This window comes from Rhamphochromis sp. 'chilingali' (genome assembly GCF_963969265.1).
Source record: "Rhamphochromis sp. 'chilingali' genome assembly, chromosome: 10".
In the NCBI taxonomy this organism is placed as follows: Eukaryota; Metazoa; Chordata; class Actinopteri; order Cichliformes; family Cichlidae; genus Rhamphochromis; species Rhamphochromis sp. 'chilingali'.
The window spans coordinates 34361033-34387589 of record NC_137937.1 but is presented as its reverse complement, the minus strand read 5'-3'; the positions used below and the strand labels follow the sequence as shown (position 1 = coordinate 34387589).

The 26557-nt window shown below is 40.4% G+C and overlaps 1 protein-coding gene across 1 annotated transcript; it reads left to right on the top strand.

Annotated features, from left to right (window-relative positions):
• The first annotated feature begins 1630 nt into the window (after positions 1 to 1630).
• hira (histone cell cycle regulator a) lies at positions 1631 to 26160 on the top strand. Its single transcript, XM_080895208.1, has 25 exons — positions 1631 to 1848; positions 7693 to 7755; positions 7938 to 8048; positions 8850 to 8940; positions 10099 to 10193; positions 10558 to 10653; positions 10783 to 10943; positions 11077 to 11244; positions 11338 to 11451; positions 11698 to 11768; positions 11993 to 12098; positions 13176 to 13397; positions 13706 to 13791; positions 14221 to 14421; positions 14597 to 14740; positions 14815 to 15037; positions 15150 to 15257; positions 16015 to 16163; positions 16582 to 16743; positions 16951 to 17009; positions 17704 to 17809; positions 17899 to 18021; positions 18114 to 18277; positions 18522 to 18610; positions 23025 to 26160. Exons 1-25 carry the CDS (start codon positions 1812 to 1814, stop codon positions 23139 to 23141), a joined length of 3066 nt encoding a protein of 1021 aa, XP_080751334.1. The 5' UTR covers positions 1631 to 1811; the 3' UTR covers positions 23142 to 26160.
• The last annotated feature ends 397 nt before the right edge of the window (positions 26161 to 26557 follow it).

Sequence of the window (26557 nt, the reverse complement as noted above, 5' to 3'; positions counted from 1 at the left end):
CAGAATAAAGTCATGGTTATTTCCCTAGTTTCTCCTCTATGACTCTGGTATGACACAGAATTATTACCTACACTCGTAACATTTTTTGATGAAACATCTAAGTTCCAGGTGATAAATGTTTCAATCTTATCATAAAGACCCCTTAAGATGTTTTTGACTGCCACTTAACGGTAACATTAACAAGTAGGAAATTTAAGTCACTTTAAGTGTTGTTGTTGGTGCCAGGTCTTAAAGATGCCACTGATTGCATGTAGCTGGATCCTGGCAGAAATTAGGTTCTGAGGTAGCCCAACCTTCCTCGGGATGTATACACATTGTTGAGCCTTGCCAGTGACAGTAAAGATGTGAGTGGTCCAGGTCAGGTACTCTGAGAGGTGGACAGAGACAAATTTAATCTCCACATCCTGACCACTGATTTATATTTGGGGGGTGGGTCTGTTCTCTTGGACCTTCAGGAATCCACTACTATGTTATTTGTCAATTGGCGCTCTCTCATCATTGTTGGTAATCAGCCCCATGCCTGTTGTGTATCTGGTGAATTTGAGCCACATACACCTGGGGTTGTTGTTCAAATCACCTTCTATCATCAGCCTTAATACAATGGTTGAGACTAGTAACTCAAATAACCACTCATTATGACCAAGGTAAGCAGAAGAGGATCTCTGAATGTACAGATGACCATACCCGGTGTCATTCCTGTCAGGTAAAAACCATAAACTGAGGCTGAGTATTCATTTCTGCTTCAATATTCAAATTACAGATTCAGCATTTGGCATAAATAACATATATGCATGGCTCCATCCTCTATGCATACATACTTGTTTCAACAATTTAAGCTGCTGCTGGTATAATGTGAGAGGTTACTTTTGTGCAAAATTTGGGACCCTCCTGAGTCTACTTGGCCTACTCAGTCTACCTGTGTATTGTTGACCATATGCATCCTTTTACACATTTTCGCAAAAGCAAAGACTGTGATAAGGATGTGTGCAGTTTTTTGTTTGCTTGTTTTACCTTTCTGCTTAATTTTTCTGCAAATTTCAGTGACTTGAAATAAAGGACAAAGTTTTGTATAAACACACTGTAAACAGGATTAGATTGCCACCACACAAGCATCCAAAACAATATCTGAATTTTATTATATTTGTTTTTCCAGCTCTAAGGGGTGAAGCAAAAACAAATTAGAAGTTGGCCAGAAACTTCTCAGCTCCAATATAAAAACATATTTTAACTGTTCTTAGTGTATGTTTAATGTTTTATTTTCAAGAATATTTAAAAGACATTTTAAATTGTGCTAAATTGTCGAAAAGAAACTCCGAGTTTGCGCACTAATCTGCCATTTGGCCTTTCAAAATAAAAGCCGCGTCAGATCCAATCGACACAAACGGTGTGAATTTGAGTTGATTTTCGGGTTTAACATTTGAGTATATGCACTCGAAAAAATTAATAAGTAAAAAATCACAAATAATTATCTTTTGGTAGTTGTCTTCTATTTTAACTCTCCCCGTGGGTGTATTATGATATGTTGCCTGCACCCTCTTCCTGTCCGCGGTCAAAACTTACGGAAACACTTCCTGAGCTGCCTGGTGTTCGCCCGTTTGTCATCCGGGGCCGCCTGTCTGTTGCTGTCCGTTGGTCGACTCGGGGACTCGGGGATGCTGCGAGATGGGAGTTGAATCGCGCAATCAACAAAGTGTCGGACGGAGTTTGAGACAATAGGAGGGAGCTTTTCGTTAGTTTTCCCATGAACCGAAAGTGAGCGCTGGATGGATTTTTGTTTCGAAGGGATTTAAAATAAAATACCCGGGGTGAAAATGAAGCTGCTGAAGCCGAGCTGGGTGAGCCACAACGGTAAGCTTGTGCAGGAATCTGTTGGATCAAGTTGGGCTTTTGTTGTCGGAGGGGGGCGACTTGATAAGGACGCATGATGATGATGATGATGGTTATGGTGCTGGTGCACACTTGTTTGACTTGTTAGTCACTTAAAAGTCACTCACATGCTAAATCTAAGCCAACGTTTGGGCACTTGCATTTGGTGTTTGTGCCGTTGTCAGTATCTCTGTGCTCAAAGTATATTTGTTTGCTAACCTTAGCTAGCTAGCTAGTTAGCCCCCCCCGGCTAGTTCTGGTGTCCTGACGTTAGCTAACTTACCTGGCAGATGACCCGTGTCGAAGTTACTGCCTCGCAGTGACTTTTTGGGGTCAGATTTACTCACATCCCGTGGGATTTTTAACATTTTATTTGTGTGACGGCTTCACAGAAAGCTTAAAAAATAAACAAGTGTCTGCTGGGATAATTTTTAAGCTGTCAGTTTGGAAAGTTAACCGCCAGGGAAATGGCCTGAATTTAGGGTGCAGCTAACGACTGTTGTTAGTAGAGCACATTTTGCCCGTGAAATATTTGACATTTGGAAGACTCCAACAAAATTGCACAACAGCATCAATATAGAATGAAACCAAATGTATTAAATGTATAATTATATTAGCAGATGGATTCCAGCTGCTGATATGTTTACAAAGAAAACTGAGGAAATAATACTTTGTTTTTTTGTTTGTTTGTTTGTTTGTTTTTTAATTCAGCACTCAACGGGAGTTTCTTTGTAATCTTTAGACATACATTTTTGCACTGTTGCTAAAATAAAGCACGTACTCAGGGGTGCATACAGAGTGCACGGTTAGGTATGAACTTCAGCTTTAGTCACGTAGTACACAGTACTGTATCTTTTATAAATATCACTTTAAGTAATGAGAAGCTTGTAATAAGTCACAGTTTTTTTATTGTACAGTAGCTTTTTTCAAATATATTCTAGCAATTATAACCTTATTTCAAATTGTGGTTTCTTAGGCAAAAAAGGCACCGAGTGTTAAGTAAGGGTGTATTGCATAGACTGTACACAGAAGGATGGATATGCCACACACTGGTTCTGTTCTGAAGCCTCACTATTAGTTCTTCAAGGAAGCTCAATGCATTGGCTTGACCATATCTGAATTAACAAGATAATTATCTAAAGAAAAAAAATTATCCCCAAGAGCCTCTATTGACTCGAACTTCGAGGAACAGCAATGACCCTGCTGCTTACTTTAATGTAATTTGGATTTCACTTTGAAATATAGGAAGATACTGCCATATTTGTCTCTTGTATTTAATTGCTCATTTCATTCAACTGATCCTAAAGAAACAGTGTGTGCATAACTTCACAGCAAGTCACATTATTTTTTTAGCTAAAAATAAAAAAGTATAAATTACATAGAAACCAGCTAATGATGATGTTTTTGAAATACTGTGTAATGTATAGGGATGGGTATCGTTTAGGTTTTATCCGGTACCGGTGCCAAACCGGTACTTTTGAAACGGTGCCGGTGCTTAAACCGGTGCTTAAAGAATGGAGAACACAAAATTGGTCCAAAAACCTCTCATGTTCAGCTGTTTTTTTGTAAAAAGATAACAATGTTAGCCTTTTCTGCAGCTATGGGGCATATATGGTATCACTCTTGGCTGGAAGCAGTGCTTAAAAAAAAACATAAACTTTGTCCAAAAACCTCTCATGTTTAACTGTTTTCCACTTTTTCTTTGGTCATTTTAGCCTTTTTGGCCAGGGTGAAGGGAGTATCTGCCATCAAACAAGAAGACAGCCACATGTAGCTATGATGATGTTTGCTAGTTCACCTTACATGCATTAATGTAATAACGTGGTTAGCCTACTCAACGTAAATTACACACGAACAACATTAAGCTACTCACGCAGAGAAGAACGGCTGCTGCTGCATCATCATCCGTCATCATTTCTGCGACACTGGCAGGGCTAGGGGCCAGGACTCTCCTCTTCGTGTTTTTGGGGGATGTTGCTAACTCCGGGTCCGATAACAGGCACCACACCCGCAGTAGATGTGCTCGGTGTGAGGTCTCACAGCAAGCTATCAAATACGGCGCATTTCTCGGCTTTTAAAAAAAACGCTATGCGTCGCCAGGTGTTTCATCAGATTCGAGGTGTTACCTCCTTTGACAGTATCACAGTATCAGCTTAAAGCACTTGTTACAGGCTGCTGAGTTTGCATATTTTGCTGTGAAGTACAGCCAGACTTTTGACCGCTTCGCCTTGGTCATTTTTAATCTGTAGCTCTGCTCTAAAAGAACGTACGTACCTGGCCCCGCCTACTATCCTCGGAAACGTAAAATGATTGGCTAGAATCTAAAGTGTATCCCAGCTCAGGAAAATAAAGCACCGAAATGTGCGCTGCTTTTCGGTCTGGTTATGTCAGAACCGGTGCCATCGTGGCACCGGATACCGGTACCCATCCCTAGTAATGTATCTCCATGGCTTAAAGGAAGAGTTAGGGAATTAGGTTATACTACCAAAGAGATTTTGGAGGATTTACCAGAAAGGTTTCCTTTCAGGAAAATCCTCGAGTGCATGTCGATTGTAAACCTGACAAGACACTGAAATACAGTCTCGGGTGTGGGCATGTACTAACATACTTGTGGAAAATCACAGAACAGTTGAGTAACTTTCCATAAGGCAGACTAAACAAAGCCTGGTAAAAAACAAACAGCTGAGGTCAATGCCATGTTCCTGTGTTATGTTGAAATGTGTCCAACATGCAGTGTGCTTGGAAAGTTTTCATTTACATGCTTTTTTGCATTTCAGGCGGATCTGTGCACAATACTTTGCAGCAACAAAGCAAAATAAGATTCAATGATGCAAAAAACCATCAATGTATTTTCACTTAAACAAGCAGCTGTTTTTTATGTGCATTAAAATTATATAAAAATTTAACAGTGCAAATGCAAATTCCTTGCTGACAGTTTAACCAAAAGGCATTTCCAGTGGAAATTGGCCGACATATCCTCAACATAACCATGTAGATTATCTACAAAACTTAAAAAGAGGTTATACACACACAATACGGTAATATTATGTTGAAGCACAGTATGTATCACTCCACGAGGCTCCTGCCTACGATAGCCGTAATGCTCTGACAATCCATCAAGCGGTGCGGCTTCGTAGCTTAGCAAAGTTGTACTAAAACATTTGACAGATTTTCGAGCGCCGTGTACCACATACAATCATTTCGAGGTCAGTAAACACAACCAGAATTCATACATAAGGCACACGGGATTATAAGGGGCACTGTAGATTTTTCCAAAAAACACAGTAATAATGACGGCCTGCTAGCATGCTCTACCAAAAATAGTGCTTTGTTTTGTATCTGACGGACGAAAGCTAAACCAGTTCCACACCACTGAAGTTGCAGCATTTTTACAAACCAATACTGGTTCATCTTTTTCATTCAATGATCCGCTTTTGCCCTTCTCATTCTCCGTCGTCGCCGCCATGCTTTTTCCACCATGTGCATATGAAAACAAAGGCACTGTGAATGCACGTTTTACTAGAGCAGGGCGATATGGCCAAAAATATTTATCACGATATATATTTTAAAATTTGCAATAACGATATAACTGACGATATAATTGATGCGAGACAAAATACAACTCCACAACATTACTAGCGCAAAAAGACAACCTTCCATTTATTTTCACTTAAACAAGAAGCTGGTTTTTATGTACATTAAAGCTTTATAAAAATTTAACAGTGCAAATGCAAATTCCTTGCTGAAAGTTTAACCAAAAGGCATTTCCAGTAGAAATGGGCTGACATATCCTGAGCATAACCATGTATAATATCCACTGAAGTAAAAAAGAGGTGCTTTGCAACATTAAACTGCAGTGTGCAGTACGTATTTTTCGGACCATAAGGTGCACGGGATTATAAGGCACATTAAGCGAAACAAAGCAGTCAGATAAATCAAACTTTATTAAACTCATTCTTCTTGCTTCCTCCACTTCTGTACCATTGATTCATTAATGTTGAATTCTCTGGCAGCTGCTTTATTCCCATGTTGTTGCAGTATATTAATGACTAACCTTGTATTGTGGATGGATTATCTCAGTTGTTCTCCTGACTGAAGTTTGCTCCGTTTACAGCATCCTGCCATGCGATTGCATTTGTCTCTAACTATCAGGAACTTTAGCGTTAACTTTTATAAGTGGAAAAGTGTTAAGTGTTCGTCCTCCAGCTTCACTGTTTATGTTATGCTAACATAGCTGTGTCGCTAGCGATCACGTAGCACATCATTATGTACCAGCTAGCCCAACTTCAGTAACCCTACAAACGTCACTGCTGTTTAGTTTCCTGTCTTCATTTATGTTGGAAGTGATAGCAGAGCTGTACGTTTGAATTTTTTCAGAAATCTCTCAGTCAGAACATGATATACCATGCTTGGGTAACTAGCGAAACTAGCGAGCTAACTTCCGCTAACTTCCTGCTAACTTCTAACTCCGTTAAATGTAATAAATTTTGTTTTCATGGATGCCTGGAAGTCAAACTTCATAGTTACACCTGGTAAAGCAGCAATGCTGATCGTTTTATTAAAGATGAAAGAATTTAGACAGTTTTTAACTCTCAGTGATGCTGCAGTGTTCGTTTGACCTGAAGCATACGGCGTTTAGGACCCAGATTACTCCCAGATTTAAGAGCATCTTAGTCTGACAATGATAACGACGGCCGCTTGCATGTTCTGCAAAAAAATGTGCTTTGTCGTGTATCTGACGGACAAACACCAAACCAGTTCCACATCACGGAAGTTGCACCTTTTTTACAAACCAATTCTGGTTCATCTGTTTCACTCAACAATCGGCCATGTGCGTATGAAAACAAAGGCACTGCGCATGCGAGTTTTACTCATATTCTATCGCGATATTTCATTTTCCTATCGTTGCCTAACATTATACCGGTATTACCGTGAACGGTATAATATGGCCCAGCCCTACGTTTTACCCATACTCTATCGCGATATTTCATTTTCTTATCGTTGCCAAACATTATACCGGTATTACCGTGAACGGTATGATATGGCCCAGCCCTAGCCTCCATAACTTAAAATATAAGAAGTTTGCCGTGATCAGTAGTCTTCTTAGAGCTGCCTACCCAACCAAACTGAGTAACTGAGGATGAAAGGCCTTTGTCAGACCAGATATTCAAGAGCCCAGCTGTCACAATCAATTAGGATCTAGATTTCCTTTGTAGAGCTTGCAGGGTACTAATCAGGCCTCTGGGGTGAAGTGTCAATTAACCAGCAACCATAGACGCCATTAGTTTTTAAAGGTAATCAGAAGTCATCTCATTAGTGCCATCACTACAACATGGTGTGGTGCAGCATCATGCTGTGGGCATATTAGTGAGACAATTTAGGAGAGAGTGTAGCAGTGTTAAGCTTCAGATGTCAACCCAAAGCATATCGCCAAGAAAGTATTTCCAGGAAGTCGTTGTTATCAGATGTGCTTTAGCCATGTACTGAGCAAACGCTCTGAATACCCTTGTCAATGGAAAATGTCAGTGCTGTCATTTAACACACTAGAAAACCTGTTTTGGCTTGTGACTGTGGGACATGTGTGTGCTGTATGGATTGGTGTAAAAATTATGAGTTTGGATCAGCAAAATGCGGAAAACTTAAAAGGTTTTGTAAACTTTCCAGATGCACTCTGGTGTCTTTCCTTTTAGTTACTCCTTTATTTCCTCCAGTTTTCTCAGTATCTCTAGGTTATCTGTGTACAATATCAGTCTGCAGTTTTTGTGTTCTTTAGATCTATTAAAATTGAGATGACTGATATTAAATGTTGATTTTTGTGTTTCTCAGGTAAACCCATATTTTCAGTTGACATCCACCCTGATGGAACAAAATTTGCAACTGGTGGCCAAGGTAAAACCAACAACTGCTAAAATGAAAGTTTCTCCCTTTAGGATAATTTTTAAGCAACAGCTTAGTATTCTAACTGATGGAAAGTTACAGCTGGGTTCAGGTTTACTTTCCAGCTTAGAAAAATTCTCCCTGTTGCTCCTTGTGAAGGTGTTTCATGTTTAAAATACTTGGATTGTTTCCAGGGGAGGATTCGGGGAAGGTGATGATCTGGAACATGGCGCCGGTCCTCAGAGAGGAGGATGAGAAGAACGAGAATATTTCTAAAATGCTTTGCCAGATGGACAATCACTTAGGTAATCAAAGTCTGTATATATGGTTGGTTAATGAGTGTGCTTGTTCTCTAGGTCATTTTTTCCCCTTAATTAAACTTAAGGGTTACTTATGGTCTCTAACGATAGCTCCACACTGTGTGTATATGTAATTTTCTTTAATTAATTAGTTTTTTAACAGTTATTGAAAGCTGCACAAATAAACATCTGATGCATGTAGACTGTACTGCAATACCAACATGCACAGCTGTTATCATTTCCTTGACAAGAGGTCATTTAAATTGATGAAATAGAGTAAAAAAATAAAAATGCTCATTAAGTAAAAATGTAAATCAGATACAACAAATCCGACGTATAAAGCTGAATATAACACAACAAGGGGGTCAGTGAGTAAAAATGTTAGTTAAATACTATAAGATAAGTCTGAAAGAGTTCAAGATGTATTCAGAATGTGATTTGAATAAAAAAGAACTAAGGAAAAGTAACCATTTAAAAAAATAAGTAGACCTTTTACACTATGAAAAAAGAAAGAAAGGAAATCTATAACTATAAACCCATCTGACTAAAACGTTCGGAAACGTTGACCTTGGATGGATGGAGATAACAGCGGCAGGAAATTAAAATCACTTCGCCTTCAATGAACTGCCACTGACATAAACTGCTGCTGTGTTCAGTGACCTAATAACAAGCAGCCATATTTAATAATGAGAGCATCTTGATCTGCAGGTGCTGTTATTGTCCACCCTACCAGCCTCCTCAGCACTAATCCATACAAACTGTATTTATAGCCTCAGTGAGCAGAAGTGTTTGTGTGTGTCTCTGCAGCCTGTGTGAACTGTGTGCGCTGGTCCAACAATGGGCTGTATCTGGCCTCTGGAGGAGACGACAAGCTGGTCATGGTGTGGAAGAGAGCTGCGTATGTATACACACAGTCACTCGCTCAATATGATAAACAGCATTCACTATCTGTCAAGTAACGTCTGGAAAGACAGCCAAACAAGGACGTTTCCATGGTGACTGAGCTGAAAGCAGAATGGGAAACTTTTTGTGTCAGCGTGAACGCACACTAGATTGTGTGTGTGTGTGTGTGATAGGCGGCAATTTTACGGCTTTCCACAGTGCATTATATTACAACGATCTACACTTTAATAAACTTGCATCAATATTATTTATTTATCCTATTCTATTTTTTTGTTCTAGTAACACCAGCATGCTGTTCAATGGTCAATCATATGAGTCACTGTTGTAAACTAGGGCTGTTTAATTAAGCCAAAAAACCAAAAATCTACTATTTTTGTAACCTTAATAATTCTGCAGCACCATGATCCAAAAATTGCCAGTGGTATGCTACTGCTGGAGTTGGGGCATATGCAGATTCTACAGCTGTCAGCTACTGTTGGATGATGTGCTGCTGCTGATGGATGGTATACAGCTATAATCGGTGTATTCCACAGCTCCAGGAGAGGCATGCCACTGGCCACTTTTGGATCTTGACACACTGTTTCCTACACATATACTTTACTTGGGTGGGCCACCGACGGCAGAACGGTCACATAAATATATCTAAATATATTTTGGACCTAATTTTAGCTTTTATTTATTTATTTTGCTGCATGAATAAAAATAACACCAGAGTGTAACTAAGACTGCCAGAGGGGGTTTTTGGACAGACTTCGACATCCTATACTGCAGCTGGTAGCTCTTCTCTGGAAATTTGCTTCCAAGCTGGACAACCAGAATAACCAGAACTTGCAGTAGGTTGATACCTCGTTCAGTTGCTGGTATATGTTACTCACACGAAGTGCTCTTGTTGCCAAAAGCCATAAAAGATGATTATTACACAAGTATTTTTTGTAACAAAGTCTATATTTATTATTCTTTGCTGCTTTAAAGTATGTCCCAGTTCTTTCTCTGTGTATGAACTGACTGGATGCATGCTATCCCTTTCCTGCTAGTTCAAGCTAACTTCCTTTCACTGATGTTTTCTGGTGAATCTCCATTGTTGATAATTATGTCAGCATTCACATTTGCTGCTTTTTAATTTTGTCTGTCTGTGTGTTTCTTTTCCCTGTAGGTTCATCGGTCCCAGCACAGTGTTTGGGTCAAGCAGCAAGTTGGCCAATGTGGAGCAGTGGAGGTGTGTCACAATCCTGAGGAACCACACTGGAGGTAATAGACTCAGAAAATGCACAGAGAAGTTGCAGATGTTCACAGATACTGAACATCTGCACACATCCACCAACCTGGCTAGTTAAAGAGCCTCTGTTCATTGTGTGTGTTCTCGAGGTCTAACAGCTGTGTGGTTAAATGTTTAAAAACAAAAGAATTTCCTGAAACAAGACGATGAATAAATCATAAAAACAAAAATAAAGTGGAAAAATATTTCAGATAATAGCCAGATTTTTTCCCCTTCAACATTCAGTACATTACTTGGTAAATTTCTTTCTTTAAATCCCCTTTGACATATTAATGTCAAAAAAAGAAAAGTGTCACACCATTGTCATCATTTGTTATCATTGTGCTGTGTTTGCAGATGTGATGGACGTGGCGTGGTCTCCTCGTGACGTGTGGCTGGCCTCCTGCAGTGTGGATAACACCATTGTGATCTGGAACGCTCGCAAATTTCCAGGTAAAGTTTAACCACAGCTCAGCCTCTGGAAAATAGAAAATGCTCATATTTACAAAAGTCTTTTGTTTTTAACTGAGAGGGAAAAAACACTTTCTGCACACTCTGCAACTGTCTTAATGATCTATTCAGAGATGATCACTACTCTGCGAGGACACACTGGCCTGGTGAAAGGCCTCACATGGGATCCAGTGGGGAAATACATCGCCTCCCAGGCTGACGACCACAGTCTGAAAGTGTGGCGGACGGTGGACTGGCAGATGGATGCAAACATCACCAAACCTTTCAGTGAGGTACAGAAACACTCACTCTCGCTTTGATTGGAACCCACTGAATACATTGTGTGTTTCCACTAATTGATTTAGGTTTTGATTTTATTTTGTCATCACAGTTTAAGGGATTTTTCTCTTTCTGTCTCACTCTCAGTGCGGTGGGACGACCCACGTCCTGCGTCTGTCCTGGTCTCCAGACGGTCAGTATCTTGTGTCGGCTCATGCAATGAACAACTCCGGCCCCACCGCTCAGATTGTGGAGAGAGATGGCTGGAAGACTAATATGGACTTTGTGGGCCACCGTAAAGCTGTCACTGTGGTGGTGAGGATGTGCTAGCAACATGTTCAGCCAGTAAATCTATATTTAAACAAAAGAAAAGCTACTTATTGATGCGTCTGGTTTCTGTTCCTACAGAAATTCAACCCAAAGATTTTCAAGAAGAAGCAGAAGAACGGCAGCTCTCCGAAGCCCAGCTGTCCGTACTGCTGCTGCGCTGTTGGCAGCAAAGACCGATCGCTCTCCGTCTGGGTCAGTAAAAAACCCACAGTTTTAAAGTTTAAAATAATGATAGTAAAACATAAAAGTTAGTACTCTCATTCCTTAGTCAAGCTGCAGTTTTCATGGCTTATTGATGTGATGACATGTACATTAATAACCAAGTGAGGGCAGTTTTTCCAGTTCAGTGGTTTCTCACCAGGAATCGCCAAACCCAGTTTTAGTAGCTGTTTGGGAGGATATAAAAAAATAAAGTCTCTCTCGCTCTCTCTGCTCCAGCTCACCTCACTGAAGCGCCCTCTTGTGGTCATCCATGATCTTTTCGATAAATCCATTATGGACATTTCCTGGTGAGTGAAGACATTGTGGGCTGTCACATTCTGCAGTCTCTCTTATTCTAAGTCCACCGCCCTGACATCAGATATCTGACTTCAGATATCATTTTTAATGTCTCAGTGTGTGGATGCTTTTTTACCTGCACCCTTCTCTGTTTGCATACAGGTGTTTTGTGTAGGCTTATTAAACATTACTGGTGGTGATAAATGTCTGAGTTTGATATGTATGTGTGTATCAGGACATTGACGGGTCTGGGGATGTTGGTTTGTTCGATGGATGGCACAGTCGCCTATTTGGACTTCTCCCTGGATGAACTGGGAGACCCGCTGAATGAAGAGGAGAAGGTAAGAAGCATCAAGGCATCACTGAAATTGTGACTGTATGTTTACAACTAGTCCTGTGTACACTTAAGACCTGTGTCATATATATTCTACTACAATGGTAGATGCTCATGTTAAACATAGCTAGAGTTTCAAATAATGAGGTCAGCTTGTGTACAAGGATATCATGTAGGTCAAGTCTCAAGCTTTGAATGCTTGGTTTCAGATGGTGTTTTCCGCTCTTGGCTGTGTTTTATGACATATGGGGGATATCCCAAATGTGGTCATCTCAGGCACATGGCTCTGCCGGTGTGTGGAGAAATCTGCCCCACTTACTGTTTAATTTTGGTTGTGAGTTGCAGCCAATCAGGAGAAAGTAGGTTTAGAGAATAAGGAGCTAAGACGGCTTGTTTCAAACAGAAGATGAACTGAGGGATAGAGACCAAGGCCCTGTGTAAGATTAGTAAGGTTTATTTTAAGTGCAGACTATGCAAAGCTATTCCAGTAGACTATAACAATAAATATATGGAGCTGGAAAAAACGAGGTCCAATTTAAACATTTTTTTGGAGCCTGAGTAAGTGCCCAGGAGTGTTGACCATCTGAGCAGCTTGCCTTATGTACTGTCTTTCTTTACTTGTGGGGAGTAATTTAGGAGCCCAGTAAGATAAATAAAGATTATTTGAACTGTGCCTCATACAGATCTACTCTAGTAGAGTGCAGCAATGAAAACGTAGAGCTGAAAATATGTACTGCTGATATATTTAAAGTCAAAGTCTTCTCCTGATCTTTTATTTATTTAGCTAATAATAAACTCTAAACCAGCTAACAAATACAAAGTTTTATTTAAACCACATAACAAAGTTGTCCCTTCTCATCTTGTTTTTCATTCTTAGAAGTAGAGAAAAGTAATCAGTGAATGAAAAATGCACCACATGAGGCCCAGACTCTGCTTTATGTATAATTATTGGTTGACATCTTTATATTCCAGGTTTTTATTGCTAAGCAGTTTAACAGATTTTTTAAATTTTGTTGGTGGTTCTTGCTTAAATAAGGTTTCTTCCCTCCTAGAAAACTTTTCTTTTTCTTCTTGTGACAAATAGAACAGTATCCATCAGAACATCTACGGTAAGAGTCTGGCTATAACCAGCACCGAGGCTCAGCTCTCCACCACCATCATCGAGAACCCAGAGATTCTCAAATACCAACAGGAGCGGCAGAACTCTGCCCAGGCCAACTCAGGACCAGGTGCTGCTGCACCTGAATCCTCAGCACCCAAACTCAACAGTGTGATGAACGGGGAGTCTCTGGAGGACATCAGGAAGGTAGATGGAGCAGCCATCTATAATAAATGAAATTAAGGGAAAAATGCTTACATAGTTCTGGGAGGTGCTTCCTGGAAGCATATCAGAAACCTGATAATTATATTTTCATTGGGTTTTTGGAAAACTGTTAGAGTAGAGACAAAATACATTAGAAATCAAAGTCCAACACAGTTTAAAATATACTAATACTTATGTATTTTATATATATATTAATGTTTTAAACTTTTAATTTTCCAAAGCTGTCAAAACATCCTTTTTATATCTGTGCAGCGTAAATTTCTTGGATGCTTTATTCTCTCATCTGGCAGAATCTTTTGAAGAAGCAGGTGGAGACGAGAACAGCAGATGGCAGAAGAAGAATCACACCGCTCTGCATTGCTCAGCTGGACACGGGGTAGGAAGGCATGAAACACACTCCGGTGAACAAGATGGCTGATCTCACAAAAATAGCTGGTAGATCATGTTTGGACTCCAAAGATGGCGGCTGGACTGATTACAGGTTTCTTCTGTGCCATCAAAGCTACAGCAACACAATAAGAGAAGAGCTTGAAGTGTCAAATCTTTGGTTTTGAGTCCACACAAGTTCAAAGACTCCTCTCAGTCTGAACCGGATCTAGATTTAATTAACAGTTGAAACAGGGGGCTATTGTTGCGTGTTTTAACAACATAGAAGCCACGTGGTGCAAACTGAAGATGATTCTGGTCCACAGAGCTAATGCAATGTAGAAAAAGTGATGGTTAAAGTTAGTTATTGTTGTATAAAAGTAATAATAATGTTAACCAGATGAAGAGTAGAAGATCACAGGCCCTTTTCTCTCTGCAGGGATTTCTCTCCGGCTTTGTTCAACAGTGTTCCCATCCTGCCCTCGGGCTCATCCATGTCCAGCCAGCTCACCCCCCAGCTCAGCTCCGACTCCAGCCCAGGACAGGCCTCTTCTATGGGGCTTAAGCCCACACACGACCCCATGCTTACCTCACCTCCTCCCAACAACACTGCTAAGCCAATGGAGGACAACAATGATGGGTATGGAGATCACAGATAGGGAATTTTTGCTGTTGTTTTCTGTTTTACCCTCTCTGTGTTGTCTTTTTCATACTTTAAATTCCCAAACCTCCCACTTCCTCTTCCCAGTCGTTTACATGGCGCTTGGTTTTCTCATTCCCGCCTTCACTTGTCTTTCTCATTATCTTCGTCCTAGTGTCAAATCCAGTCTGCTGCTCACCTCTGCCTCCAAGATTGAGCCAATGAAAGCTTTGGACTCCAGGTTTACAGAGAGGTCAAAGGCCACACCAGGCGTGACAGCCGCCATTTCGTCCACAGCTGGACTCACACCGTTAGACAGGTGAGTAACTGTGCAAGTGAAGAACATCAAACACAAAAACAGAACACAGAGACATATCTGATGTCCTGTTCTAGCAACAGGCCGAAAGACGGCGTCACCGCCCAGAAGGAGGCAAAAACCAAAGAAGAGACCAGCAGTGACAGCGAGGATAAGATGGCTGCCATCAACAAGAACCTGACATTTGGCAAGAGGAAACCAGAGCTGCTGCTGGATGGAAGAGAGGTGCTGGAGAAGAGGAAGAAGGGACGGCCCAGGAAAGACAAGATGGCTGCTTCCATGGCCCAGCCTTTCACTCAGGTAGAGGGACATGTGGATGATCTGAAGCCTGAAAATCTGTTATTTTAAGCTCTTTGGGTGCAGCTAAAATAGGTTAACCAAGTGTGCTTTTCTACTTATCTCGTCATAACAGATAACTCCTCCCGCGGAACAGGAGCCCAGCAGGGTTGTAGCTCCTCCAGCTCCTGTCGCTGTTCTCAAACTACCAACACCAAGTACACAGAAGGCCTTCAGTCTGCAGGTAACACACCGTCTGTCATCTCTTTGGTTTGGACTTTAAGTGTTTAGTGTGTTTATCCAGCTGGAAGATGTATTGTACTTTTATAACCACCTTAATTGACAGTTTTTCACCTCGAATTATATCTGTTTGCATCCCCCGTCTGATCTCTCACAAGCTCTACGGTTTGGCTTTGGGTCTTTCTTTTTATTTCTTTGCTAAGTTTGTTCTCTTGTTCTTCTAGCTAAGGTCGTCGTTGTTCTCTGCCTGCTTTTTTTTTTTTTGTCTTTTTCTTCTTTTTAGTGTTTCCACTGTGTGGCTACTCATTTTGTAGCTTTTTTTTCTTAAGCCCACGTCTCAGAGGTAGAAATTCTTATTTTAGTTCAAGCCTGTTTGTTTGTTTTGTTTATATCTATTAATAAATAGCCATCAGCACTTTAGAAAGCCTTCTCTGGCTTCCTCCTTGGACACTTATTGTTTCAGTTTCTTCAGTTAGAAATTCTCCCTTTTCTGTTTGAGCAGTGTCGTCTTCTCCCTTGTCTTGAAACATCAGCTTTGGTGGATTTGTAATTGATGAAGGCGATGCTCCATACATTATCGAGAGTGTTTGTTGTGCAGCTTATGCTTCTTCCTGCTCGTTTTTGAACATGAAAGTTGTTGTTGTTGTTTTTTTGTTTTTGTATTTGTGGTCGCTTGTTTTCCTTTGTTTCTCTTTTGATTTCTATGTTGTTGTACTTTTTTAACATGTTCAAAATAAAGATTAAATTCAAATTCAATTCAGGTGAGCATGGAGCCCTCAGTGTTCCTGGAGGTGGAGAATGAGGTGTCCATGGTTGCAGGTTCGAAGCTCAGCCAGCTGCGATGCTCCAGAGACGGACGAGACTGGAACACGCTCCTGCCCAGCTCTGTGGTCGTTGCTGCAGGCAGCAGGTAGGAGGCGCTGCTGAGTTTTCATACAGACAGAATCTCTGTTTATACTTGAATTGATTTACTTTCACTTTTTGATGTGACTTGGAAAAAAAACTAGTAGCTTCAGAACTTAAAAGGTCGGGGACTAAAGCTAAAATAGACATTTAAGTAAAGTAACGCAGATTCATTGCCGAAATTACATGCAGAATATTTTTTATGTGTGCAGTCATCCTCTAAACTCCCAGTTGGAGGAGGGAAAGTCTTCGAGGTATCACTGAAAAGTGGAGGATATTCCCACACAGTGCTACTGATTTTAATTTAGGCCACACTGTTATGAAATGAAAACATCAGCAGGTCTACCAAAGACAGAAAATGTAAAAAAAAAAAATGAATTAACAGCACAAAATCTGGTCTTCCTAATTCTCCTCCACTCCCTCAGTGACATCCTTGCAGTCGCCTGTGAGGACAGGATGTTGTCAGTCTTCTCTTCCTGTGGGCGGCGACTCCTTCCTGCCATTCAGCTAGGCACGCCTGCGTCTGCCTTACACTGCTCTGCCCACTACGTCATGGTTCTGACCGCTGGAGCGACTTTGTCCGTGTGGTCAGTGTTCAGCTGCTGTGTTTGATTTGAATTGCTTGGGAGCTTTTGTTGCATTTTTTTATCTTTGATCTCTGAGGTAAAACTAGTTTTACAGAGATGCCTACGCATTTAGAAACTGCATTAATTTACGCTGGTAGTATTTAATGAATATTTGTCTTTATTCTAAAATCTTTGCTCTTTGTAATAATTCATTTTTTGTTTCTGCAGGGATGTTCAGAAACAGAAGGCTCTGGTCAAGAACGAGTCTCTGCTGACTGTTTTGTCTGGTGAGTCATCGCTACAGCTGATATCTACTCACATCAAAACAAGCTTGACCGATAAAACAGCAGAGAGATGTAGTGAGGTGCACTGTGTAGCGAGACTAATGTGTTAATGGGTATATTTAGAGTTAAAGCTGCTTATCTAATGCTAAACTGACTAATGCTGAACACATAACCTGCTCCAGAGAAGTCATATTCAGAGTTTTGTTTAGAATGTATACTTTCATTGATATTTATTTTAAATGTGCAGTCTGTTGAGCTGTGCCTTACTGACGAAATTTGCATGCACCCAGTTGGTTATGAGGAAAACAAATATTATGCTTGATTCTAATCTGCTGCCAATTCTGTTTTACACTGCTGGCCTTGCAGCTAGTGGAACAAAAGTATTTAAAAATGAGTTCATTAGTAGGCCATTTTACACTGAGAATATAAAATCAGTAGCGTTTCACCAAAAGCTGAAAGTATTAGCCCATGACCACCATGAAGCTGTGGGACAGAGGCAGACCCACCTGTTATCTCTCACTGGGGTTTTTAGGGTTTGTAGCGCCGGCTAACAGAGGGAACGTGTGGTTATGTCCAACTTGCTTCACTGCGCTCTCCAGGCCAGATTTGATTTGATTATATAATGACTCAGGTGATTATTAATAAGTGAATCGAGCCGTGTTATTCTCCATGAAAACTACTTTGTTTGTGTCTTCAGGTGCTGACACTACAGTGTCCCAGTCTCTGCTGACTCAGCAGGGAGTTCCAGTCATTGGACTGTCCAGCGGGAAGTCGTACTGCTTCAGCTCCTCTCTGGAGACATGGTGAGAAACACTATGGAAGTACTCACTGTACTCACAGATGAATAATGAACCAATGGATTTGACAGCTGTGATTAAACCATCTCTCTCAGGACTCTGATAGCAGATAAAAGTGACTCTCTGGTTCAGTGTGCTGACTTCAGGAGCTGCCTGCCTAGCCACGATACACCGGTGTCCTCTGGGCCTCTGGCTGTCATGCAGGGACGCAACCTCAAGTATGTCTTTAATATTAATCTGCACTTCTCATCTTCAGTAATATAAAATGTAATAAAGAAAGTCAATAAAAAAGTCTCGGTGCTCCCCGCAGTGCCGGTCGGCTGGCTTCCCGCCTCTCCTCCACCCCTCACCACCTGCAGCAGAGCATGACGCTGGCCTTCCTGGAGAATCAGCTGGCGTCTGCTTTGACTCTGCAGTCAGCACAGGAGTATCGCTACTGGCTGCTCATCTATGCCCGTTTCCTCGTCAATGAAGGTACCAAACTTTCAGCTGAAGGGACAAACATCAGTTTTGAGTATTGCAGATGTGTTCTGATAGAAAATGAGAAATGGTGGAAACTAAAACAACCTAGGTGCTTTCAGAAAATTTGGACTCAATTGTCTGATTGAACAGGCGGCAACTGTAGAAAAGCAAGCTTGCTGCACAGTGTCATATGTAGTACACAAGCCTTATATAAACAACTCTTATATTTCATATATTTTTCTGTTTTTCCTTCCAGGCTCAGAGTATCGCCTCAGAGAACTCTGCAAGGAGCTCCTGGGTCCTGTCCACAAATCAGCGGCTACATCCTGGGAGCCCACCACACTGGTACGACAACAAAAATCAGTCTCTTCCTCTTGATTTTGTCTTTTCAAATCAAATCAAATCAAATCAAATCACTTTTATTGTCACATCACATGTGCAGGTACATTGGTACAGTACATGTGAGTGAAATTCTTGTGTGCGAGCTTCACAAGCAACAGAGTTGTGCAAAATACAATAATGTAAACAAGCAAAATACAAGAATGGCTACATCTGAAACTAATAAATATATGTACAATATATAATAGTATATGCATTTCTGGATGTGTATACTAAATATTTTTCTCTGTGTGTGTGTGTGTGTGTGTGTGTGTGTGTGTGTGTGTGTGTATATTTTACAAATTAAATAGAGTAAACAATAAATAAAATATATAAAATATACAGAGTTGGGACATGTGCAAAACAGTGGCATTACTGTACAGTATGGAGTGCATAATGTTAAAGTTCCAGCAGTGAAGCTGAGGTGTCTATGAAGTGTTCAGCAGTCTGATGGCCTGGTGGAAAAAGCTGTCTCTCAGTCTGCTGGTACGGGACCGGATGCTGCAGAACCTCCTTCCTGATGGAAGTAGTCTGAACAGTTTATGGCTGGGGTGACTGGAGTCCTTGATGATCCTTTCGCTACAGTCAGGAGTATTCCCTGACAGAATGAAAGTGGCAAAAGTAATACCATTATATAAATCAGGAGATAAGCATAGTTTTAACAATTATAGGCCAGTGTCTCTTTTATCACAGTTTTCAAAATTGCTAGAAAAACTCTTGGCACAAAGACTTGATAGTTTTATTGAAAAATATCAACTAATACATGAAAACCAATTTGGATTTCGTAAAAATAGGTCAACGGCATTAGCGTTGTTGACTTTTATTGAAGATATTTCATCTGCAACACATAATAATAAATACACAGTGGGAGTATTTGTTGATTTAAAAAAAGCTTTTGATACGATACAACATTCTATTTTGATTTCTAAATTGTATAACCATGGAGTGAGAGGAGTAGCATTGAATTGGTTAATGAGTTATTTAGAGAATAGGTTGCAATATGTTTATTATTTTGGCAATACTTCTGAAAGACTGAAGATTGTATGTGGTGTTCCTCAAGGTTCTATTTTGGGACCTAAACTCTTTAATTTATATATTAATGATATTTGTGACGTATCTAAAAGGTTAAATTCGATTTTATTTGCAGATGACACAAATTTTTATTGTTCTGGAGAGAATTTGAAAGACTTGGTTGAAATTATGACTTCTGAGATGTTAAGAATAAAAAAATGGTTTGATGTAAATAAATTATCTTTGAATCTGACAAAAACGAAATATATGATATTTGGCAATCGTGTAAAGGAGGATAAAGTCATTATGTTTATAGAGGAAGAATTGATTGAAAGAGTTACTGAATTTCGTTTTTTGGGTGTAATAGTGGATGAGAATTTGACATGGAAATCTCATATTGAACATATTAGAAAGAAAATGGTCAAAAGTATTTATATTTTGGGTAGTATAAGAGATTTATTAAATTATAAAACAATGCGTATTTTATATTTTTCTTTGTTTTTTTCATATATCAACTATTGTGTTGAAGTTTGGGGGAATACATATGAGAATACCATAAAACCTTTAAACCTATTACAGAAGAAAGTTATACGAATAATTCATAATGTTAAATATAGAGAACATACAAACAAATTATTTATAGAATCAAAATTATTAAAATTAGGAGATTTAGTGAAATTACGGACATTATTAATTATGTTTAAGGCTAAAAATAATATTTTGCCTTTTAAGTTACAAAGAGTATTTTTGATGTGTTCAAGGGGAGAAGAGAATAGAAGGAAATTTTATTTTAAACATCAGTTAGCCAGGACTACACAAAGATTAATGAGCACAACGGTTAGGGGTATAAGACTGTGGAATTCACTTCATTATAATTTAAAGAATTGTATAAATCTACAATGTTTTAAAAAGTGTTATATGTTTAAAACGATAACTCAGTATGAAGAATGCGAATGAATGTGATGTTGGTTTGGGATTCGACCGGAGAGAAATGTCAATATTAGTTTGTTCCTGATTTTTGGTGCCCATCGGTGATATAAGTTCGATGGTAGATAGGGGGCAGGGTTTAATAAGAATATTTTCTTCTTCCTGCTCCTTTTCACACATGGTTGTTGTGTTTTGTTGATAGAAGATGTGGTTGTTTTGTTTGATTTGTAGTACCAAGTGTGAAATAAATAAAAATGAAATGAAATGAAATGAAAATCCTCCCCGCTTTCCTCAGGCAGCGCTTCCTGTAGATGTCTTGGAGGGAGGGAAGCTCACCTCCAATTATCCGTTCAGAGCACCGCACTACTCGCTGGAGAGCTTTGCAGTTGTAGGCGGTGCTGTTGCCATACCAGGTGGTGATGCATCCAGTGAGGATGCTCTCAATGGCACAGTGATAGAAGGTCCTGAGGATGCGGGGGCTCATGCCGAATCCTTTCAGTCTCCTGAGAAAGAAGAGGCGCTGCTGCGCCTTCTTCACTGTTTTGTTTGTGTGTACTGACCACGTAAGATCCTCAGCCAGGTGTACGCCAAGGAACCGGAAGCTGCTCACTCTCTCCACAGCAGCGCCGCTGATGGTGATGGGGGTGTGTACTTCTCTGCACCTCCAGAAGTCCACTATCAACTCCTTTGTCTTTGCGACGTTGAGGGTGAGATGGTTGTCTTGACACCAGTGGGTCAGGGCGCTGACCTCCTCCCTGTAAGCCGTCTCATCACCGTTGGTGATAAGACTCACCACTGTAGTGTCGTCCGCAAACTTCACAATGATGTTGGAGTTGTTAGTGGCCGTGCAGTCGTAGGTGTAGAGTGAGTACAGGAGAGGGCTCAGTACACACCCCTGTGGAGCACCAGTGTTCAGTGTGACGGGGGATGAGGTGATGCTGCCCAGTCTGACCACTTGGCGTCTGTCAGACAGGAAGCTAAGGATCCAGCTGCAGAGGGAGCTGCTCAGTCCTAGATCCTGCAGTTTCCTGTCCAGCTTCGAGGGAACGATGGTATTGAATGCTGAGCTGTAATCTACAAACAGCATTCTCACATACGTGTCTCTCTTCTCCAGGTGTGACAGGGCAGTGTGTAGTGTCAGGGCTATGGCATCATCAGTGGACCTGTTGTGGCGGTACGCGAACTGTAGAGGGTCCAGTGAGTCGGGTAGTGCAGAGCAGATGAAGTCCCTGACCAGCTTCTCGAAGCATTTGCTTACGATGCGGGTCAGGGCTACAGGTCGCCAGTCGTTCAATGAGGAGATGGTGGAGGATTTGGGTACAGGGACGATGGTGGCCATTTTGAAGCAGGCTGGGACTACAGACAGAGAGAGGGAAAGGTTGAAGATGTGTGTGAACACTCCAGCAAGCTGAGCCGCGCATGACTTGACTTTTAACATGATCCAAAGTCCACTGAATATTAACAGCTTTTATTAGTATAGTCACTACAAAATGTGACATGAAACACAGCTTTTACTAAATAGTAAGTGAAGCACAGAACAGCTTTGTCTTTAAAGGGTTTATTTAGATGTTTGAGACAAGTTAGCCGAGGTGCAGTTTGGACGTGGGCTAAATGTCAGATTAGTTGAAAGTTTGCACTTATAAACTGCACCAGGATCTGTTTCTGACAGCCTAATATTTTATCTTTGGTTGTGAGAAACAATTTCAGAGATTTGATTGGTATTAGTGGAGTCAAACTGAAAATAGTGAAAATACTACAAATACGGTAGTGAGGTGATCAGCAGATGTTCAGACAGTGGAAGCTGGAGCTGATCAGCATCTGCTGTCTCTCATTAGACTGTATTGCTTCACTGTGTCTGTGCTGTTGGTGTCTTTTGAACTTTTTTGATGGACTGCCTCATTAATATTATGTCTTGCTGTGTGGTACCGACCGTCTAGGAAATGTCTGCTTCAATTTGCAAATCTAATATTTTATTAGTCTGGTCCTAATTAGCACTACTTAGGATGTCTGTGTCTCTGTGTTACACCTGGACAGTTTATGCAGCTTGCGCCACCCCATTGTCAAGGTGGTGAATGATTTCGAATGTAGAATTTTGAAATTGATACCATAGGTGTGTCTGCTCGGAGGCTGAGGGGTAACACTGGCAGCCGCTCGTATTTTTTATTTTATTTTAGTATTTGAGATTGCTACTTTGTTTTGATCATTTACTCATTTCCCAGAATCTCTGATACACATTACTGGTAAGTATGCTTGGATGATATAAACCAAAATTATCTGAACTAAAGAACACTTTGTAACGACTGCGCACACGCTGTAAACAATGTCACTTCTGCAAGATGACAGTTCTGATTTCTTCCATATTTTTGCTTCTTTTTGCACACAAAGAGGAAAAGATGAGTCGCTTCGTCCTCACACGTTCACTGTTTGACTTGTGTGTTTTTAGGGTCTACGTAAGCGTGAGCTGCTGCGGGAGGTCTTACCCGTCATCGGTGAAAACCTTCGGTTCCAGAGACTGTTCACTGAGTACCAGGATCAGCTGGAGTTGCTGCGCAACAAATAGCACGCGCTGCTACGCAGACAGAAACTGACACAAACACACACGGACTTAAAACAGTTCGGTTTGCCTCGGCTCAGCTCCGGTAAACTTTGACTGCTTTCTTCAACTTGAAACGCTGCTCTGGCTCAGACCTGAAAAACACGACCTGGGTGTCTTCTGAGAACTTTAACATCAGCCGGTCCTCAGCTTTTTGAGCGCTGGGACTTTTCAGTGCTGTCGTTCACCAGACAGTTTTTTTTTTCTTTCTGGTTTTCAGTTTCAATTCTCCTCTCCTGTCTTTATTCCTTCTAAATGTGATCTTTTTGACCTATGCACCTCTTGCCCTCCTAATCATGAACCTAGAAAAGGTAACTCAAGGGAGATGGTGATAGAAACGGTCGTCAGGTGCAGCATCAGCAGCTGTATGGAATCATTCTCAGAGGTCTTGGAGAGAGATCAGAGGTAAAATGTAAAGAGAAATGTAAATTAGAACAGATTTATAGGAGCAATATGCTTGCACCAAAGTGATGCCAATTTAGTGAGAAATAGTCTCTCACCTGCATCTGCCAGGTGAAGGAAATGAAGGGCATCCAGACTACGGATCAGCTGGGTTTTTACAGGTTGGTATTCCCGAGTGTACCGTTATCTTTAAAATCAGCAGTTCTCATACCAAAATGCGAAAAGGGTGGTAAAATGCAAGGCCATGACTGAAATGCAGGATTGTTGTCTGTGAAATAAAATTGGAAAATTGAAAAAAGAATTTGTGCACAAACATTAAGCAGAAATTTATGTAAGCACTAAACTAGGGCTATCTGTGAGTCTGCACCTTCGATTGGTGCATTCGCCATTCCTTGGTCCTCCCTCGACTGAATGAGCTTTTACATTCTGTAATCTCTCCACAGTGTAGCTCCATTCTTAGCTATTTAAAATAGATTTTGTTTGTAAAAGGATAATCCTTCACTTCTGCAGAGATGGGCTGGCGCATCTAGATGAAGGTGATTTTAAAAAAGTCATCGCCCTACAGAGAATAGGATCTGGTGCAACTGGGAAACAACGTCTGACGCTACGACTGATCATTAGGCTAAACCAGTATCACATCTCAGAATCTCTGGCTGCACTAAAATCATCGTAAACACAAATTCAGACAAAATAAAGTTCTTAAAAAATGAACGAGACACCAGATGGTTTAGGGCATTGCAGGAATCCCTGGTAGATGTGCAATAGTTGTACATCGGTACAAGCTCTTGGTGCTAGACATTGTTTGTAAACTGTTAGTGCCGAGTGTTACAGGTTGAGAGAAAGAATCAGCTTATGGAATCAAAATTTCTTCATTATTTTTTAACTGTTTTCTCAACACAAGACACGTTTTAGAGTGTTGAGAAAATGGTTCTGTTTTCAGGCCGGCCTTAGTCATTGCACGGTGTTATACGGTGGCTGCATGAATCATAATGCACAATATTAAATTAACCCAACAGTAGGCCTTTCAGACATGGGTAACATGGCTGACTTACCAGTCTGTTACAGTAATGGCACTCTGTCATTCGTAGGGCACTTTTACACTTTAACTGTGGCGTCAGACAGACTTACTGACAGCGGTGAAAAAATGCAAAGTGATGGGATGTGCAAGAAATTTGTCATAGTTGCAAAAGTCTTGACGCACATGTGGTAACAATTATTTTTGGTATTATCTCCAAATCTAACCCACAGACCGTATAAAAGATGTATGCCGTTAAAGCTGCAGTCTAATATTGGCCACCAGAGGGCGATAAAGAGTTCTAGTCCTTTGGGAAAGCTTCCCTTATACTTGACCTCTGTAAAAACTTTGCTGGTGAGTTAAAGGTCTCAGTCAATCATTTCAGGTCTTCGTCAACATCAAGATTATTTTGTAAGTTTAGCTTATGATTTCACAGTTGTTTGGTTTTTGCTCGTCATACCCAGTTTCAAAACACCAAGATGGCAACAGCGAAAAAGCTTCTCTCGAATCTTCAAATTGTGACCACAGAAGAATGTTTTCATGTAGAAAACTGTAATAATGAAGCCACATGCTGTCATACAAGTTCTGCTTTTTTTGTTTGTTTAGTTTGTTTTGTTTTCTGTCATGTGTGATCTGTCCAAACTTTGCAGTGACAAATTTTTCCTCTGTCCAGGCGAGCAACATTGCTGGCCCACTTCAGTCTAAAAGTGACCAGTTTGCGGGCTCAGAATGATGGAAATGGATAGAGGCTAATCACAGATAAAAAATCTCTTAACTCGCATGTCCAGAGTAGCTGCAGGGTTTTATTTTTCTGAACTCCACCAAAAATGGTTCTGGATTTGTCAGATAATTATGTCTTATATTTGAAATCATGTGGACATTTCAGGAGACCAGACTCGGTGAAATGTTCTGTATATGTGTTTTTTTTTCCCCACTTGGTTTGTAAATAAGCTGAACTCAGAAACACAACCAGAGCCGATAAAGGCTCCGATTTCTCTCGATTTCTCTTCACATTTCTCTGCTGCTGTGCAAGAATCACTGCTTTCAATTCAGGATTAAGGAGGGAAAATTGTTTTCTGATATCCATTAACTTGACATTTGACCCAAAGGTCAAGAAACCCAGTGACACATTAATGAAGTTCATTTACCTTAATAGTACGTGTGTTTAGCCTTTTGTTAGTCTGCAGCAACATTAATGCACTCCTCTGCCTGCTCTGTGTGATCACACAGGAAGCTTGTTTAGTGTTATATTTCACTTCTGAGTGTGGTAAGCAGCACAGAGGAATCCCTTTTACTTAACACCCCCCTTTTTATTTTTTCTTCTTCTTTTTTTTTTTTTTTTTATCTGTACAGAACTTCCTTCCTTATTTGTTTCATTTCTTTTTGTTGTTGTTTTTTCGGGGGGTTTTCACTGTCAGTCATTTTTAAATGTTTCTACAAGACGTTTTGTTTGATTTGTTTTCAATTTGTATAAGAAAAAGAAAAAATAACCAGAGACAAGCTGAAGTTTTTGCTTTGGAAAAAAAAGAGGAAAGATTAAACAAATGAGGAACAGTTGTGGCTTGTTAATTTCCTGTGTGGTATTGCTTCATTTTGTGTTCGTGTGTGTTACTGGCTCTCAAGTAATGGGTCCTGATGCTGATAATTCCCAACCAGATTTCAGCTAATGTTCCCCCACAGCTCGGAATCCCATCATCAACACCACTTTCTATGATAACATTTTTTTAAACTTGTTTGAAATTCACTTGGGCCTTTTTTTTTTTTTTAACCCATTTCCTCTCCTTCTTTATAGCAATTCTGGCCACTACTTTGTAAACACACAGCGCCTATTTATTTGTTGTATGTATTCATTATGCTACCATTATTTAAAAGTAATGTTAGCTAGCAATAACTTAAATATCGTTAGCTAACAGTAGCAGCGTAGCCATTCTGTCCATCAAGTTTGTTTCTTTTGTACCGTTTCCTT

Coding starts and splice junctions, on each gene's coding strand:
- hira (XM_080895208.1), top strand. CDS start 1,812: ATGAAGCTGCTGAAGCCGAGCTGGGTGAGCCACAACG. Junction 1,849..7,692: donor GAGCTGGGTGAGCCACAACG/GTAAGCTTGTGC, acceptor TGTGTTTCTCAG/GTAAACCCATATTTTCAGTT. Junction 14,741..14,814: donor GGACTCACACCGTTAGACAG/GTGAGTAACTGT, acceptor GTCCTGTTCTAG/CAACAGGCCGAAAGACGGCG.